The 16,743-nt window shown below is 46.4% G+C and overlaps 1 protein-coding gene across 1 annotated transcript in view; it reads right to left on the reverse strand.

Moving 5' to 3' along the window:
* Window positions 1–16,743, reverse strand: part of iars1 (isoleucyl-tRNA synthetase 1) — a 147,415-nt gene that overhangs the window by 60,173 nt on the left and 70,499 nt on the right. Inside the window, exons 17-19 of the mRNA XM_082967730.1 lie at window positions 12,247–12,333; window positions 11,452–11,535; window positions 4,621–4,765 (exon numbers count right to left, since the gene is read on the reverse strand). Of these exons, the coding sequence (XP_082823856.1) occupies window positions 4,621–4,765; window positions 11,452–11,535; window positions 12,247–12,333 (316 nt within the window). The remainder of the gene's footprint in view (window positions 1–4,620; window positions 4,766–11,451; window positions 11,536–12,246; window positions 12,334–16,743) is intronic.

Here is a 16,743-nt window from a genome sequence, read left to right on the forward strand (position 1 = left end):
CTACTGGCTGGTTGAGGTGTTCTCCTCATTAAACTACTGGCTGGTTGAGGTGTTCTCCTCATTAAACTACTGGCTGGTTGAGGTGTTCTCCTCATTAAACTACTGGCTGGTTGAGGTGTTCTCCTCATTAAACTACTGGCTGGTTGAGGTGTTCTCCTCATTAAACTACTGGCTGGTTGAGGTGTTCTCCTCATTAAACTACTGGCTGGTTGAGGTGTTCTCCTCATTAAACTACTGGCTGGTTGAGGTGTTCTCCTCATTAAACTACTGGCTGGTTGAGGTGTTCTCCTCATTAAACTACTGGCTGGTTGAGGTGTTCTCCTCATTAAACTACTGGCTGGTTGAGGTGTTCTCCTCATTAAACTACTGGCTGGTTGAGGTGTTCTCCTCATTAAACTACTGGCTGGTTGAGGTGTTCTCCTCATTAAACTACTGGCTGGTTGAGGTGTTCTCCTCATTAAACTACTGGCTGGTTGAGGTGTTCTCCTCATTAAACAGTAACTGGCTGGTTGAGGTGTTCTCCTCATTAAACTACTGGCTGGTTGAGGTGTTCTCCTCATTAAACTACTGGCTGGTTGAGGTGTTCTCCTCATTAAACTACTGGCTGGTTGAGGTGTTCTCCTCATTAAACTACTGGCTGGTTGAGGTGTTCTCCTCATTAAACTACTGGCTGGTTGAGGTGTTCTCCTCATTAAACTACTGGCTGGTTGAGGTGTTCTCCTCATTAAACTACTGGCTGGTTGAGGTGTTCTCCTCATTAAACTACTGGCTGGTTGAGGTGTTCTCCTCATTAAACTACTGGCTGGTTGAGGTGTTCTCCTCATTAAACTACTGGCTGGTTGAGGTGTTCTCCTCATTAAACTACTGGCTGGTTGAGGTGTTCTCCTCATTAAACAGTAACTGGCTGGTTGAGGTGTTCTCCTCATTAAACTACTGGCTGTTGAGTGTTCTCCTCATTAAACTACTGGCTGGTTGAGGTGTTCTCCTCATTAAACTACTGGCTGGTTGAGGTGTTCTCCTCATTAAACTACTGGCTGGTTGAGGTGTTCTCCTCATTAAACTACTGGCTGGTTGAGGTGTTCTCCTCATTAAACTACTGGCTGGTTGAGGTGTTCTCCTCATTAAACTACTGGCTGGTTGAGGTGTTCTCCTCATTAAACTACTGGCTGGTTGAGGTGTTCTCCTCATTAAACTACTGGCTGGTTGAGATGTTCTCCTCATTAAACTACTGGCTGGTTGAGGTGTTCTCCTCATTAAACTACTGGCTGGTTGAGATGTTCTCCTCATTAAACTACTGGCTGGTTGAGGTGTTCTCCTCATTAAACAGTAACTGGCTGGTTGAGATGTTCTCCTCATTAAACTACTGGCTGGTTGAGGTGTTCTCCTCATTAAACAGTAACTGGCTGGTTGAGGTGTTCTCCTCATTAAACTACTGGCTGGTTGAGGTGTTCTCCTCATTAAACAGTAACTGGCTGGTTGAGGTGTTCTCCTCATTAAACTACTGGCTGGTTGAGGTGTTCTCCTCATTAAACTACTGGCTGGTTGAGGTGTTCTCCTCATTAAACTACTGGCTGGTTGAGGTGTTCTCCTCATTAAACTACTGGCTGGTTGAGGTGTTCTCCTCATTAAACTACTGGCTGGTTGAGGTGTTCTCCTCATTAAACTACTGGCTGGTTGAGGTGTTCTCCTCATTAAACTACTGGCTGGTTGAGGTGTTCTCCTCATTAAACTACTGGCTGGTTGAGGTGTTCTCCTCATTAAACTACTGGCTGGTTGAGGTGTTCTCCTCATTAAACTACTGGCTGGTTGAGGTGTTCTCCTCATTAAACTACTGGCTGGTTGAGGTGTTCTCCTCATTAAACTACTGGCTGGTTGAGGTGTTCTCCTCATTAAACTACTGGCTGGTTGAGGTGTTCTCCTCATTAAACTACTGGCTGGTTGAGGTGTTCTCCTCATTAAACTACTGGCTGGTTGAGGTGTTCTCCTCATTAAACTACTGGCTGGTTGAGGTGTTCTCCTCATTAAACTACTGGCTGGTTGAGGTGTTCTCCTCATTAAACTACTGGCTGGTTGAGGTGTTCTCCTCATTAAACTACTGGCTGGTTGAGGTGTTCTCCTCATTAAACAGTAACTGGCTGGTTGAGGTGTTCTCCTCATTAAACTACTGGCTGGTTGAGGTGTTCTCCTCATTAAACTACTGGCTGGTTGAGATGTTCTCCTCATTAAACTACTGGCTGGTTGAGGTGTTCTCCTCATTAAACTACTGGCTGGTTGAGGTGTTCTCCTCATTAAACAGTAACTGGCTGGTTGAGGTGTTCTCCTCATTAAACTACTGGCTGGTTGAGGTGTTCTCCTCATTAAACTACTGGCTGGTTGAGATGTTCTCCTCATTAAACTACTGGCTGGTTGAGGTGTTCTCCTCATTAAACTACTGGCTGGTTGAGATGTTCTCCTCATTAAACTACTGGCTGGTTGAGATGTTCTCCTCATTAAACTACTGGCTGGTTGAGGTGTTCTCCTCATTAAACTACTGGCTGGTTGAGGTGTTCTCCTCATTAACCTCTTGGGGCTAGGTGGGACGCTAGCGTGCCACCTGTGGTGCACTCCATCAACAGCAGGTGCATTTCAAGAGCGGCAAATTTGAATCCAAATAAATGTCAAAATTCAAATTTTTCAAAAATACAACTATGTTACACCATTTGAAAGATAAACATCTCCTTAATCTAACCACGTTTTACGATTTCAAAAAGGTTTTACGGCGAAAGCATAAATTTAGAGTATGTTAGGACAGTACATTTACAAGAGTTGTGTGTAATGTTTTGTCAAGTCAAAGACAGGGTCACCAAAACCATAAAACCAGCTAAAATGATACACTAACCTTTTACAATCTCCATCAGATGACACTCCTAGGACATTATGTTAGACAATGCATGCATTTTTAGTTCTATCAAGTTCATATTTATATACAAAAACAGCGTTTTACTATGGCATTGATGTTGAGGAAATCGTTTCCCTCCAATAACCGGCAGTCAAGTCAGCGTCACAAATTAAATAATTAAAATTAGAAAACATTGGTAAAATATTATATTGTCATTTAAAGAATTATAGATTTACATCTTTTGAACGCAATCAACTTGCCAGATTTAAAAATAACCTTACTGGGAAATCACACTTTGCAATAATCTGAGCACTGTGCCCAGAAAAATACGCGTTGCGATACAGACTAGACGTCATGTTGGGGAGATCTAAAATCGAAAATACTATGTAAATAATCCATTACCTTTGATTCTCTTCATCAGATGTCACTTCCAGGTATCACAGGTCCATAACGAATGTAGTTTTGTTCAAAAAAGCTCATCATTTATGTCCAAAAATCTCCGTCTCGTTAGCACATGATGTAAGCCAGCCGGACTTCTCGTCATGAACGAGGGGAAAAAATATATTTCCGTTCGTTCAAACATGTCAAACGTTGTATAGCATAAATCATTAGGGCCTTTTTTAACCAGAACATGAATAATATTCAAGGTGGACGAATGCATAGCCTTTTATAACGTATTGGAACGAGGGTACCCAACATGAAGTAGCGCGCCAGGTGTCTAATGGGACATCACCGTTCCATGGCTCTTGTTCGGTCAGATCTCCCTCCAGAAGACTCAAAACACTTTGTAAAGGCTGGTGACATCTAGTGGAAGCAATAGGAAGTGCCAAAATATTCCTAAACCCCTGTGTTTTTCAATGGGATAGGTTTAAAGTCAATACAACACATCAGGTATCCACTTCCTGTCAGAAAATGTCTCAGGGTTTTGCCTGCCAAATGAGTTCTGTTATACTCACAGACACCATTCAAACAGTTTTGGAAACTTTAGAGTGTTTTCTATCCATATATAATAAGTATATGCATATTCTAGTTACTGGGTAGGATTAGTAACCAGATTAAATCGGGTACATTTTTTTTATCCAGACGTGCAAATGCTGCCCCCTAGACCCAACAGGTTAAACTACTGGCTGGTTGATGTGTTCTCCTCATTAAACTACTGGCTGGTTGAGGTGTTCTCCTCATTAAACTACTGGCTGGTTGAGGTGTTCTCCTCATTAAACTACTGGCTGGTTGAGGTGTTCTCCTCATTAAACTACTGGCTGGTTGAGGTGTTCTCCTCATTAAACTACTGGCTGGTTGAGGTGTTCTCCTCATTAAACTACTGGCTGGTTGAGGTGTTCTCCTCATTAAACTACTGGCTGGTTGAGGTGTTCTCCTCAAACTACTGGCTGGTTGAGATGTTCTCCTCATTAAACTACTGGCTGGTTGAGGTGTTCTCCTCATTAAACTGGGCTGTAGGGGGGATTGGTACCTTGTGCGGGGGGGGGGGGGGGGGGGGTGGGCAGGGGTAGGTGTAATAGGGGTAGGCTTGGGTTAAACCGGGGTCAGGGTATGGGGGACGAGGGTAGGGGGCCATTAAGCAGCCTCTAGAAGGATTGGACCAGGAAGCAGTAGGCTGGGGCAGGGGAGGTGAGGAGGCCTGAGGCTGGGTTATAAGGTTACCCATCCCCCTCCAGCCCCTGTGGAGACGCTGGACGTTCTGGACCAGGAAGCGGTAGGCTGGGGCTGGGTTATAAGGTTACCTTGTGTAGACGCTGGACGTTCTGAACCAGGAAGCGGTAGGCGTTGTACCAGGGGAGGAAGACATCCTTCAGAACATCTCGGACTCCTTCCTCTTTGAAACGCAGGTTCTCAGCTCTCACTACCGGGGAGTTGATCAGGTAGAGCCTGGAGGGAGGGAGGGGAGGGAGGGAGGGCATAAAAAAGATAGTGTTAGGTCATCTAAATCCCCCTCCCTCCAGGGGAGGCAGGTAGTCTAGTGGTTAGAGGGGAGGCAGGTAGCCTAGTGGTTAGAGGGGAGAGGCAGGTAGTCTAGTGGTTAGAGGGGAGGCAGGTAGCCTAGTGGTTGGAGGGGCGGCAGGTAGTCTAGTGGTTAGAGGGGTGGCAAGTAGTCTAGTGGTTGGAGGGGCGGCAGGTAGTCTAGTGGTTAGAGGGGAGGCAGGTAGCCTAGTGGTTAGAGGGGAGGCAGGTAGTCTAGTGGTTAGAGGGGAGGCAGGTAGTCTAGTGGGTAGAGGGGAGGCAGGTAGTCTAGTGGTTAGAGGGGAGGCAGGTAGTCTAGTGGTTAGAGGGGAGGCAGGTAGTCTAGTGGGTAGAGGGGAGGCAGGTAGTCTAGTGGGTAGAGGGGAGGCAGGTAGTCTAGTGGTTAGAGGGGAGGCAGGTAGTCTAGTGGTGGGGGGGGCGGTAGCCAGGGGGGGGGAGGCAGGTAGTCGGGGGGGGGGCGGTAGCTGGGTAGAGGGGGAGGCAGGTAGTCTAGTGGTTAGAGGGGAGGCAGGTAGTCTAGTGGTTAGAGGGGTGGCAGGTAGCCTAGTGGTTAGAGGGGAGGCAGGTAGTCTAGTGGTTAGAGGGGGGCGGCAGGTAGCCTAGTGGTTAGAGGGGAGGCAGGTAGCCTAGTGGTTAGAGGGGGAGGCAGGTAGCCTAGTGGTTAGAGGGGGGGCAGGTAGCCTAGTGGTTAGAGGGGAGGCAGGTAGACTAGTGGTTAGAGGGGAGGCAGGTAGACTAGTGGTTAGAGGGGAGGCAGGTAGCCTAGTGGTTAGAGGGGCGGCAGGTAGACTAGTGGTTAGAGGGGAGGCAGGTAGTCTAGTGGTTAGAGGGGAGGCAGGTAGCCTAGTGGTTAGAGGGGAGGCAGGTAGCCTAGTGGTTAGAGGGGAGGCAGGTAGCCTAGTGGTTAGAGGGGAGGCAGGTAGCCTAGTGGTTAGAGGGGAGGCAGGTAGTCTAGTGGTTAGAGGGGAGGCAGGTAGTCTAGTGGTTAGAGGGGAGGCAGGTAGCCTAGTGGTTAGAGGGGCGGCAGGTAGCCTAGTGGTTAGAGGGGAGGCAGGTAGTCTAGTGGTTAGAGGGGCGGCAGGTAGCCTAGTGGTTAGAGGGGAGGCAGGTAGACTAGTGGTTAGAGGGGAGGCAGGTAGTCTAGTGGTTAGAGGGGAGGCAGGTAGCCTAGTGGTTAGAGGGGGGAGGCGGGTAGTCTAGTGGTTAGAGGGGAGGCGGGTAGTCTAGTGGTTAGAGGGGCGGCAGGTAGACTAGTGGTTAGAGGGGAGGCAGGTAGTCTAGTGGTTAGAGGGGAGGCAGGTAGTCTAGTGGTTAGAGGGGAGGCAGGTAGTCTAGTGGTTAGAGGGGAGGCAGGTAGTCTAGTGGTTAGAGGGGAGGAAGGTAGTCTAGTGGTTAGAGGGGCGGCAGGTAGCCTTGTGGTTAGAGGGGCGGCAGGTAGTCTAGTGGTTAGAGGGGAGGCAGGTAGCCTAGTGGTTAGAGGGGCGGCAGGTAGCCTAGTGGTTAGAGGGGCGGCAGGTAGCCTAGTGGTTAGAGGGGCGGCAGGTAGCCTAGTGGTTAGAGGGGGGAGGCGGGTAGTCTAGTGGTTAGAGGGGAGGCAGGTAGTCTAGTGGTTAGAGGGGAGGCAGGTAGTCTAGTGGTTAGAGGGGAGGCAGGTAGTCTAGTGGTTAGAGGGGAGGCAGGTAGTCTAGTGGTTAGAGGGGAGGCAGGTAGTCTAGTGGTTAGAGAGGAGGCAGGTAGCCTAGTGGTTAGAGGGGAGGCAGGTAGACTAGTGGTTAGAGGAGGCAGGTAGTCTAGTGGTTAGAGTGGGGAGGCAGGTAGTCTAGTGGTTAGAGGGGAGGCAGGTAGTCTAGTGGTTAGAGGGGAGGCAGGTAGTCTAGTGGGTAGAGGGGAGGCAGGTAGTCTAGTGGTTAGAGGGGAGGCAGGTAGTCTAGTGGTTAGAGGGGCGTCAGGTAGCCTAGTGGTTAGAGGGGAGGCAGGTAGTCTAGTGGTTAGAGGGGAGGCAGGTAGCCTAGTGGTTAGAGGGGAGGCAGGTAGCCTAGTGGTTAGAGGGGGGAGGCAGGTAGTCTAGTGGTTAGAGGGGAGGCAGGTAGTCTAGTGGTTAGAGGGGAGGCAGGTAGTCTAGTGGTTAGAGGGGAGGCAGGTAGTCTAGTGGTTAGAGGGGAGGCAGGTAGTCTAGTGGTTAGAGGGGTTAGCTAGTCTGTCCCGATTCTCCTGGTTCTGTGTTAGCTAGTCTGTCCCGATTCTCCTGGTTCTGTGTTAGCTAGTCTGTCCCGATTCTCCTGGTTCTGTGTTAGCCAGTCTGTCCCGATTCTCCTGGTTCTGTGTTAGCCAGTCTGTCCCGATTCTCCAAGATAGAAATATAATTTATACAACAGGTTGGATTAAAAGGCAGGTTCTTCCCTTCAATGAGCTGGGAGGCTAATATAGTAGAACCAGATGTATCTGATTGTTTCAGGATCATATAATGGGATTACACCCTGCCTGATTCATTAACCATATGGTGGGATTACACCCTGCCTGATTCATTAACCATATGGTGGGATTACACCCTGCCTGATTCATTAACCATATGGTGGGATTACACCCTGCCTGATTCATTAACCATATGGTGGGATTACACCCTGCCTGATTCATTAACCATATGGTGGGATTACACCCTGCCTGATTCATTAACCATATGGTGGGATTACACCCTGCCTGATTCATTAACCATATGGTGGGATTACACCCTGCCTGATTCATTAACCATATGGTGGGATTACACCCTGCCTGATTCATTAACCATATGGTGGGATTACACCCTGCCTGATTCATTAACCATATGGTGGGATTACACCCTGCCTGATTCATTAACCATATGGTGGGATTACACCCTGCCTGATTCATTAACCATATGGTGGGATTACACCCTGCCTGATTCATTAACCACATGGTGGGATTACACCCTGCCTGATTCATTAACCATATGGTGGGATTACACCCTGCCTGATTCATTAACCACATGGTGGGATTACACCCTGCCTGATTCATTAACCACATAGTGGGATTACACCCTGCCTGATTCATTAACCAGATGGTGGGATTACACCCTGCCTGATTCATTAACCATATGGTGGGATTACACCCTGCCTGATTCATTAACCATATGGTGGGATTACACCCTGCCTGATTCATTAACCATATGGTGGGATTACACCCTGCCTAATTCATTAACCATATGGTGGGATTACACCCTGCCTGATTCATTAACCATATGGTGGGATTACACCCTGCCTGATTCATTAACCATATGGTGGGATTACACCCTGCCTGATTCATTAACCATATGGTGGGATTACACCCTGCCTGATTCATTAACCATATGGTGGGATTACACCCTGCCTGATTCATTAACCATATGGTGGGATTACACCCTGATTTATTCATTAACCATATGGTGGGATTACACCCTGCCTAATTCATTAACCATATGGTGGGATTACACCCTGCCTGATTCATTAACCATATGGTGGGATTACACCCTGCCTGATTCATTAACCATATGGTGGGATTACACCCTGCCTGATTCATTAACCATATGGTGGGATTACACCCTGCCTGATTCATTAACCATATGGTGGGATTACACCCTGCCTGATTCATTAACCATATGGTGGGATTACACCCTGCCTGATTCATTAACCATATGGTGGGATTACACCCTGCCTGATTCATTAACCATATGGTGGGATTACACCCTGCCTGATTCATTAACCATATGGTGGGATTACACCCTGCCTGATTCATTAACCATATGGTGGGATTACACCCTGCCTGATTCATTAACCATATGGTGGGATTACACCCTGCCTGATTCATTAACCATATGGTGGGATTACACCCTGCCTGATTCATTAACCATATGGTGGGATTACACCCTGCCTGATTCATTAACCATATGGTGGGATTACACCCTGCCTGATTCATTAACCACATAGTGGGATTACACCCTGCCTGATTCATTAACCACATGGTGGGATTACACCCTGCCTGATTCATTAACCATATGGTGGGATTACACCCTGCCTGATTCATTAACCATATGGTGGGATTACACCCTGCCTGATTCATTAACCATATGGTGGGATTACACCCTGCCTGATTCATTAACCATATGGTGGGATTACACCCTGCCTGATTCATTAACCATATGGTGGGATTACACCCTGCCTGATTCATTAACCATATGGTGGGATTACACCCTGCCTGATTCATTAACCATATGGTGGGATTACACCCTGCCTGATTCATTAACCATATGGTGGGATTACACCCTGCCTGATTCATTAACCATATGGTGGGATTACACCCTGCCTGATTCATTAACCATATGGTGGGATTACACCCTGCCTGATTCATTAACCATATGGTGGGATTACACCCTGCCTGATTCATTAACCATATGGTGGGATTACACCCTGCCTGATTCATTAACCATATGGTGGGATTACACCCTGCCTGATTCATTAACCACATAGTGGGATTACACCCTGCCTGATTCATTAACCATATGGTGGGATTACACCCTGCCTGATTCATTAACCATATGGTGGGATTACACCCTGCCTGATTCATTAACCATATGGTGGGATTACACCCTGATTTATTCATTAACCATATGGTGGGATTACACCCTGCCTGATTCATTAACCATATGGTGGGATTACACCCTGCCTGATTCATTAACCATATGGTGGGATTACACCCTGCCTGATTCATTAACCATATGGTGGGATTACACCCTGCCTGATTCATTAACCATATGGTGGGATTACACCCTGATTTATTCATTAACCATATGGTGGGATTACACCCTGCCTGATTCATTAACCATATGGTGGGATTACACCCTGCCTGATTCATTAACCATATGGTGGGATTACACCCTGATTTATTCATTAACCATATGGTGGGATTACACTCTGATTTATTCATTAACCATATGGTGGGATTACACCCTGCCTGATTCATTAACCATATGGTGGGATTACACCCTGCCTGATTCATTAACCATATGGTGGGATTACACCCTGATTTATTCATTAACCATATGGTGGGATTACACCCTGCCTGATTCATTAACCACATAGTGGGATTACACCCTGCCTGATTCATTAACCACATAGTGGGATTACACCCTGCTTTATTCATTAACCATTTAGTGGGATTACACCCTGATTTATTCATTAACCATATGGTGGGATTACACCGTGATTTATTCATTAACCATATGGTGGGATTACACCATGATTTATTCATTAACCATATGGTGGGATTACAACCTGATTTATTCATTAACCATATGGTGGGATTACACCCTGATTTATTCATTAACCATATGGTGGGATTACAACCTGATTTATTCATTAACCATATGGTGGGATTACACCATGATTTATTCATTAACCATATGGTGGGATTACAACCTGATTTATTCATTAACCATATGGTGGGATTACACCCTGATTTATTCATTAACCATATGGTGGGATTACACCCTGATTTATTCATTAACCATATAGTGGGATTACACCCTGCTTTATTCATTAACCATATAGTGGGATTACACCCTGATTTATTCATTAACCATATGGTGGGATTACACCCTGCTTTATTCATTAACCATATGGTGGGATTACACCCTGCTTTATTCATTAACCATATAGTGGGATTACACCCTGATTTATTCATTAACCATATGGTGGGATTACACCCTGCCTGATTCATTAACCATATGGTGGGATTACACCCTGCCTGATTCATTAACCATATGGTGGGATTACACCCTGATTTATTCATTAACCATATGGTGGGATTACACTCTGATTTATTCATTAACCATATGGTGGGATTACACCCTGCCTGATTCATTAACCATATGGTGGGATTACACCCTGCCTGATTCATTAACCATATGGTGGGATTACACCCTGATTTATTCATTAACCATATGGTGGGATTACACCCTGCCTGATTCATTAACCACATAGTGGGATTACACCCTGCTTTATTCATTAACCATTTAGTGGGATTACACCCTGATTTATTCATTAACCATATGGTGGGATTACACCGTGATTTATTCATTAACCATATGGTGGGATTACACCATGATTTATTCATTAACCATATGGTGGGATTACAACCTGATTTATTCATTAACCATATGGTGGGATTACACCCTGATTTATTCATTAACCATATGGTGGGATTACAACCTGATTTATTCATTAACCATATGGTGGGATTACACCATGATTTATTCATTAACCATATGGTGGGATTACAACCTGATTTATTCATTAACCATATGGTGGGATTACACCCTGATTTATTCATTAACCATATGGTGGGATTACACCCTGATTTATTCATTAACCATATAGTGGGATTACACCCTGATTTATTCATTAACCATATGGTGGGATTACACCCTGCTTTATTCATTAACCATATGGTGGGATTACACCCTGATTTATTCATTAACCATAGAGTAATGCCACTGTATTGCCCAAGGCACTGCGTAAAACCCAGTGTGTCGGCATAGAGTTTACCTCAGGGCATCGGCGCCGTAGTTCTCCACTACTAGACCTGGATCAGGATAGTTCTTCTTGCGTTTACTCATCTTCTGTCCATCGCTGAGAGACACACAGAGAGAGAACATCACTTTACATCTGGTAATGAAATGAGTTATTCCAGGTTATATGCAGTACTCTCTCTCTCTGTGTGTGTGTGTGTCTGTCTGGGCCCTGGTCTATAGTAGTGCACTATATAGGGAATAGGGTTCTGGTCTAAAGTAGTGCACTATATAGGGAATAGGGCCTTGGTCTATAGTAGTGCACTATATAGGGAATAGGGCTCTGGTCTAAAGTAGTGCCCTATCTAGGGAAGAGCGTGCCATTTGGACTCTAGTCTCATTATTATGGAAGAGGACTTTACTGTAACAGGGATTTACATCTCCAATCCATTGTCACACACAATGAACCTGGTCAGCACCAGTTTGTGTGTGTGTGTGTGCGCGACTGTGTGTGTGTGTATTTGTGTGTGTGTGTCCGCGACTGTGTGTGTGTGTGTGTGTCCGCGACTGTGAGTGTGTGTGTGCGACTGTGAGTGTTCAAAAAATAATAATAAATAAATGTTAAAAATGTATGAAATGTATGCATTCACTACTGTAAGTCGCTCTGGATAAGAGCATCTGCTAAATGACTAAAATGTAAAAAATGTGTGTGTGTGTGTGTGTGTGTGTGTGTCTGTGTGTGTGTGTGTGTGTGTGTGTGTGTGTGTGTGTGTGTGTGTGTGTGTGTGTGTGTGTGTGTGTGTGTGTGTGTTGGGGGACAAGGTGAACTGACCTGGCCAGCACCAGTCCGTTGACGATGACGTTCTTGAACGGTGGTTTTCCAAACAGAGCGGTGGACAACACCAGGAGAGTGTAGAACCTAACGCAGGAAACAGTTTACCATCAACATTAGGGAGACAGGAAGCTGTACAGGTCAACACACTGGCATAGGCTGAGGTCTGGAGGGAAGAGACAGGAAGCTGTACAGGTCAACACACTGGCATAGGCTGAGGTCTGGAGGGAAGAGACAGGAAGCTGTACAGGTCAACACACTGACATAGGCTGAGGTCTGATGGGAAGAGACAGGAAGCTGTACAGGTCAACACACTGTCATAGGCTGAGGTCTGGAGGGAAGAGACAGGAAGCTGTACAGGTCAACACACTGGCATAGGCTGAGGTCTGGAGGGAAGAGACAGGAAGCTGTACAGGTCAACACACTGTCATAGGCTGAGGTCTGGAGGGAAGAGACAGGAAGCTGTACAGGTCAACACACTGACATAGGCTGAGGTGTGGAGGGAAGAGACAGGAAGCTGTACAGGTCAACACACTGACATAGGCTGTAGGGCTGCATAATTTGGATAAAATATGTAATTGCTTTTTTTTGGGGGGGGGGGGGGGGGGCAGATATTGCAATTGCGATTTTTCAAACACCTCTGTGAAAACGTGTTAATTCCATCAGACATGGTTAAAACATCCTGTCAGGGGAACATCACTTCTACCATAACATCAGATGAATTAACACATCCTGTGCAAACTGAATACTAAACCAAATTAAAACTAATCCTCTTTTTCAACAGTGTTATAAGCTACATATATGACCATTAAATAAGATTACAACACCTACATAATTAACAAACACATATTTTTTTTTTTACATGAACATCAAAATATTGTGTTATAAGCGCAGTAGTAATTAATTAATTAATTAATTAATTAATTAATTAATTAGACATTATTAGTTCTTATTTCCTATTTATGAGTTCTTAAATAACGTACATGAAATCTGTATTCAGGCTACAGATGGAATAGGAAGCTGATGGTTATGCATCAGTAGGCTCAACCATTATCATGACTTCAAAAGCACCTTACAAACATGTAGCATTTAGCCTAGCAACTGCAAAATATTGGAGTCATGGCGCAGTCATTCGACAGCACATTCAATGTTTCCACGTGTCCCTTATTAAAACTTGGTTTATAAAGTGTTAGGAGAACTATGTGGCTCAGTTGGTAGAGCATGGTGTTTGCAACGCCAGGGTTGTGGGTTCGATTCCCACGGGGGGACCAGTACGGAGAAAAATGTATGAAATGTATGCATTCACTACTGTAAGTCGCTCTGGATAAGAGCGTTTGCTAAAATGACTAAAATGTAAAAATGTAAATGTAATGATTAAAGTGAACAGTGTTCCATGATTATGTAAAAATGTCTATGTACGAGATCGAATCTCTTAATTAGAAATTTTCTTGAAGCGGTCTTTGTTCACTGTGTAAATAAGAACAATGTCCAAGGCCTAGGATTATCAACTAAATTCAGACATGGGACGATGTGTTTGTTGTTGAGTGGAATGAGCCGGGAACATAATCCCAGAAAAAAATTGCAGATTGCTAATTGACCACAAGAAGGCCCAAACAGATGTATATTTGACTCAAATATCATCATTTCAAACCTTGCTTACATTTGTATACGATCACGTCTCTCTCTACTATACGTGAAAATAGTTACAGGGGGGGGGGGGGGGGGGGAGTATTTGATCCCCTGCTGATTTTGTACGTTTGCCCACTGACAAAGAAAGGATCAGTCTATAATTTTAATGGTAGGTTTATTTGAACAGTGAGAGACAGAATAACATTAAAAAAATCCAGAAAAACGCATGTCAAAAATGTTATAAATTGATTAGCATTTTAATGAGGGAAATAAGTATTTGACCCCCTCTCAATCAGAAAGATTTCTGGCTCCCAGGTCTCTTTTATACAGGTAACGAGCTGAGATTAGGAGCACACTCTTAAAGGGAGTGCTCCTAACCACAGCTTGTTACCTGTAAAAAAGACACCTGTCCACAGAAGCAGATTCCAAACAGATTCCAAACTCTCCACCATGGCCAAGACCAAAGAGCTCTCCAAGGATGTCAGGGACAAGATTGTAGACCTACACAAGGCTGGAATGGGCTACAAGACCATCGCCAGGTCCTGGAGTGGCCTAGCCAGTCTCCAGACCTTAATCCCATAGAAAATCTGTGGAGGGAGCTGAAGGTTCGACTTGCCAAACGTCAGCCTTGAAGCCTTAATGACTTGGAGAAGATCTGCAAAGAGGAGTGGGACAAAATCCCTCCTGAGATGTGTGCAAACCTGGTGGCCAACTACAAGAAACATCTGACCTCTGTGATTGCCAACAAGGGTTTTGCCACCAAGTACTAAGTCATGTTTTGCAGAGAGGTCAAATACTTATTTCCCTCATTAAAATGCAAATCATTTTATAACATTTTTGACATGCGTTTTTCTGGATTTGTTTGTTGTTATTCTGTTTCTCACTGTTCAAATAAACCTACTATTAAAACTATAGACTGATCATTTCTTTGTAAGTTGGCAAACGTACAAAATCAGCAGGGGATCAAATACTTTTTTCCCTCACTGTATGTACAGATTTTCAAAATGTGGGGGAACTCTGAGCTATGTGGAAGACTGTGATTTCGATGCGTCTGCGGGACGTTTATTTTGTAGGGCGAACCCTTGAAAACGCATCGGTAATCAATACCCGTTTAACGTAGGGGGCTGGTTGTGTCCGAGGGGCTTCATGCCGTAACGTAGGGGGCTGGTTGTGTCCGAGGGGCTTCACGCCGTAACGTAGGGGGCTGGTTGCTTCATGCCGTAACGTAGGGGGCTGGTTGTGACCGAGGGGCTTCACGCCGTAACGTAGGGGGCTGGTTGTGTCCGAGGGGCTTCACGCCGTAACGTAGGGGGCTGGTTGTGTCCGAGGGGCTTCACGCCGTAACGTAGGGGGCTGGTTGTGTCCGAGGGGCTTCACGCCGTAACGTAGGGGGGCTGGTTGTGTCCGAGGGGCTTCACGCCGTAACGTAGGGGGCTGGTTGTGTCCGAGGGGCTTCACGCCGTAACGTAGGGGGGCTGGTTGTGTCCGAGGGGCTTCACGCCGTAACGTAGGGGGCTGGTTGTGTCCGAGGGGCTTCACGCCGTAACGTAGGGGGCTGGTTGTGTCCGAGGGGCTTCACGCCGTAACGTAGGGGGGCTGGTTGTGTCCGAGGGGCTTCACGCCGTAACGTAGGGGGGCTGGTTGTGTCCGAGGGGCTTCACGCCGTAACGTAGGGGGGCTGGTTGTGTCCGAGGGGCTTCACGCCGTAACGTAGGGGGGCTGGTTGTGTCCGAGGGGCTTCACGCCGTAACGTAGGGGGCTGGTTGTGTCCGAGGGGCTTCACGCCGTAACGTAGGGGGCTGGTTGTGTCCGAGGGGCTTCACGCCGTAACGTAGGGGCTGGTTGTGTCCGAGGGGCTTCACGCCGTAACGTAGGGGGCTGGTTGTGTCCGAGGGGCTTCACGCCGTAACGTAGGGGGCTGGTTGTGTCCGAGGGGCTTCACGCCGTAACGTAGGGGGCTGGTTGTGTCCGAGGGCTTCACGCCGTAACGTAGGGGGCTGGTTGTGTCCGAGGGGCTTCACGCCGTAACGTAGGGGGGCTGGTTGTGTCCGAGGGGCTTCACGCCGTAACGTAGGGGGCTGGTTGTGTCCGAGGGGCTTCACGCCGTAACGTAGGGGGGCTGGTTGTGTCCGAGGGACTTCACGCCGTAACGTAGGGGGGCTGGTTGTGTCCGAGGGACTTCACGCCGTAACGTAGGGGGCTGGTTGTGTCCGAGGGGCTTCACGCCGTAACGTAGGGGGCTGGTGGTATCCGAGGGGCTTCACGCCGTAACGTAGGGGGCTGGTTGTGTCCGAGGGGCTTCACGCCGTAACGTAGGGGGGCTGGTTGTGTCCGAGGGGCTTCACGCCGTAACGTAGGGGGGCTGGTTGTGTCAGCTGATTCAAATGATCAACTCATCATGAAGCTTTGATTATTTAAAAGAGTGATTTTTGGGGAACCCTGGTCTATCACATTAGATGTGGTACTGAAGTCTAGTTGTGGTATTAACCCTGTCAAAGAAAGGAGAAAATAGCAGCCTCTTGCAATATGGATATTGTCAATAACACAATTTCCATCTGAATTCGACTAATCCTGCAGCCCTACACCAGAATATTGATTGTAGAAAGTAAAGAGAACAGTATACCATCAGAAGATTGATTGATTAACTATACATACTTTAGCTCAGCAGGCTAACAGTGTCTTGATACTTTAGCTCTGCAGGCTAACTGTCTAGATGCTGTAGCTCAGCAGGCTAACTGTCTAGATGCTGTAGCTCAGCAGGCTAACTGTCTAGATGCTGTAGCTCAGCAGGCTAACTGTCTAGATGCTGTAGCTCTGCAGGCTAACTGTCTAGATGCTGTAGCTCAGCAGGCTAACTGTCTAGATGCT

The sequence above is a fragment of the Salmo salar genome, chromosome 22 (assembly GCF_965601325.2).
Source record: "Salmo salar chromosome 22, fSalSal1, whole genome shotgun sequence".
In the NCBI taxonomy this organism is placed as follows: domain Eukaryota; kingdom Metazoa; phylum Chordata; class Actinopteri; order Salmoniformes; family Salmonidae; genus Salmo; species Salmo salar.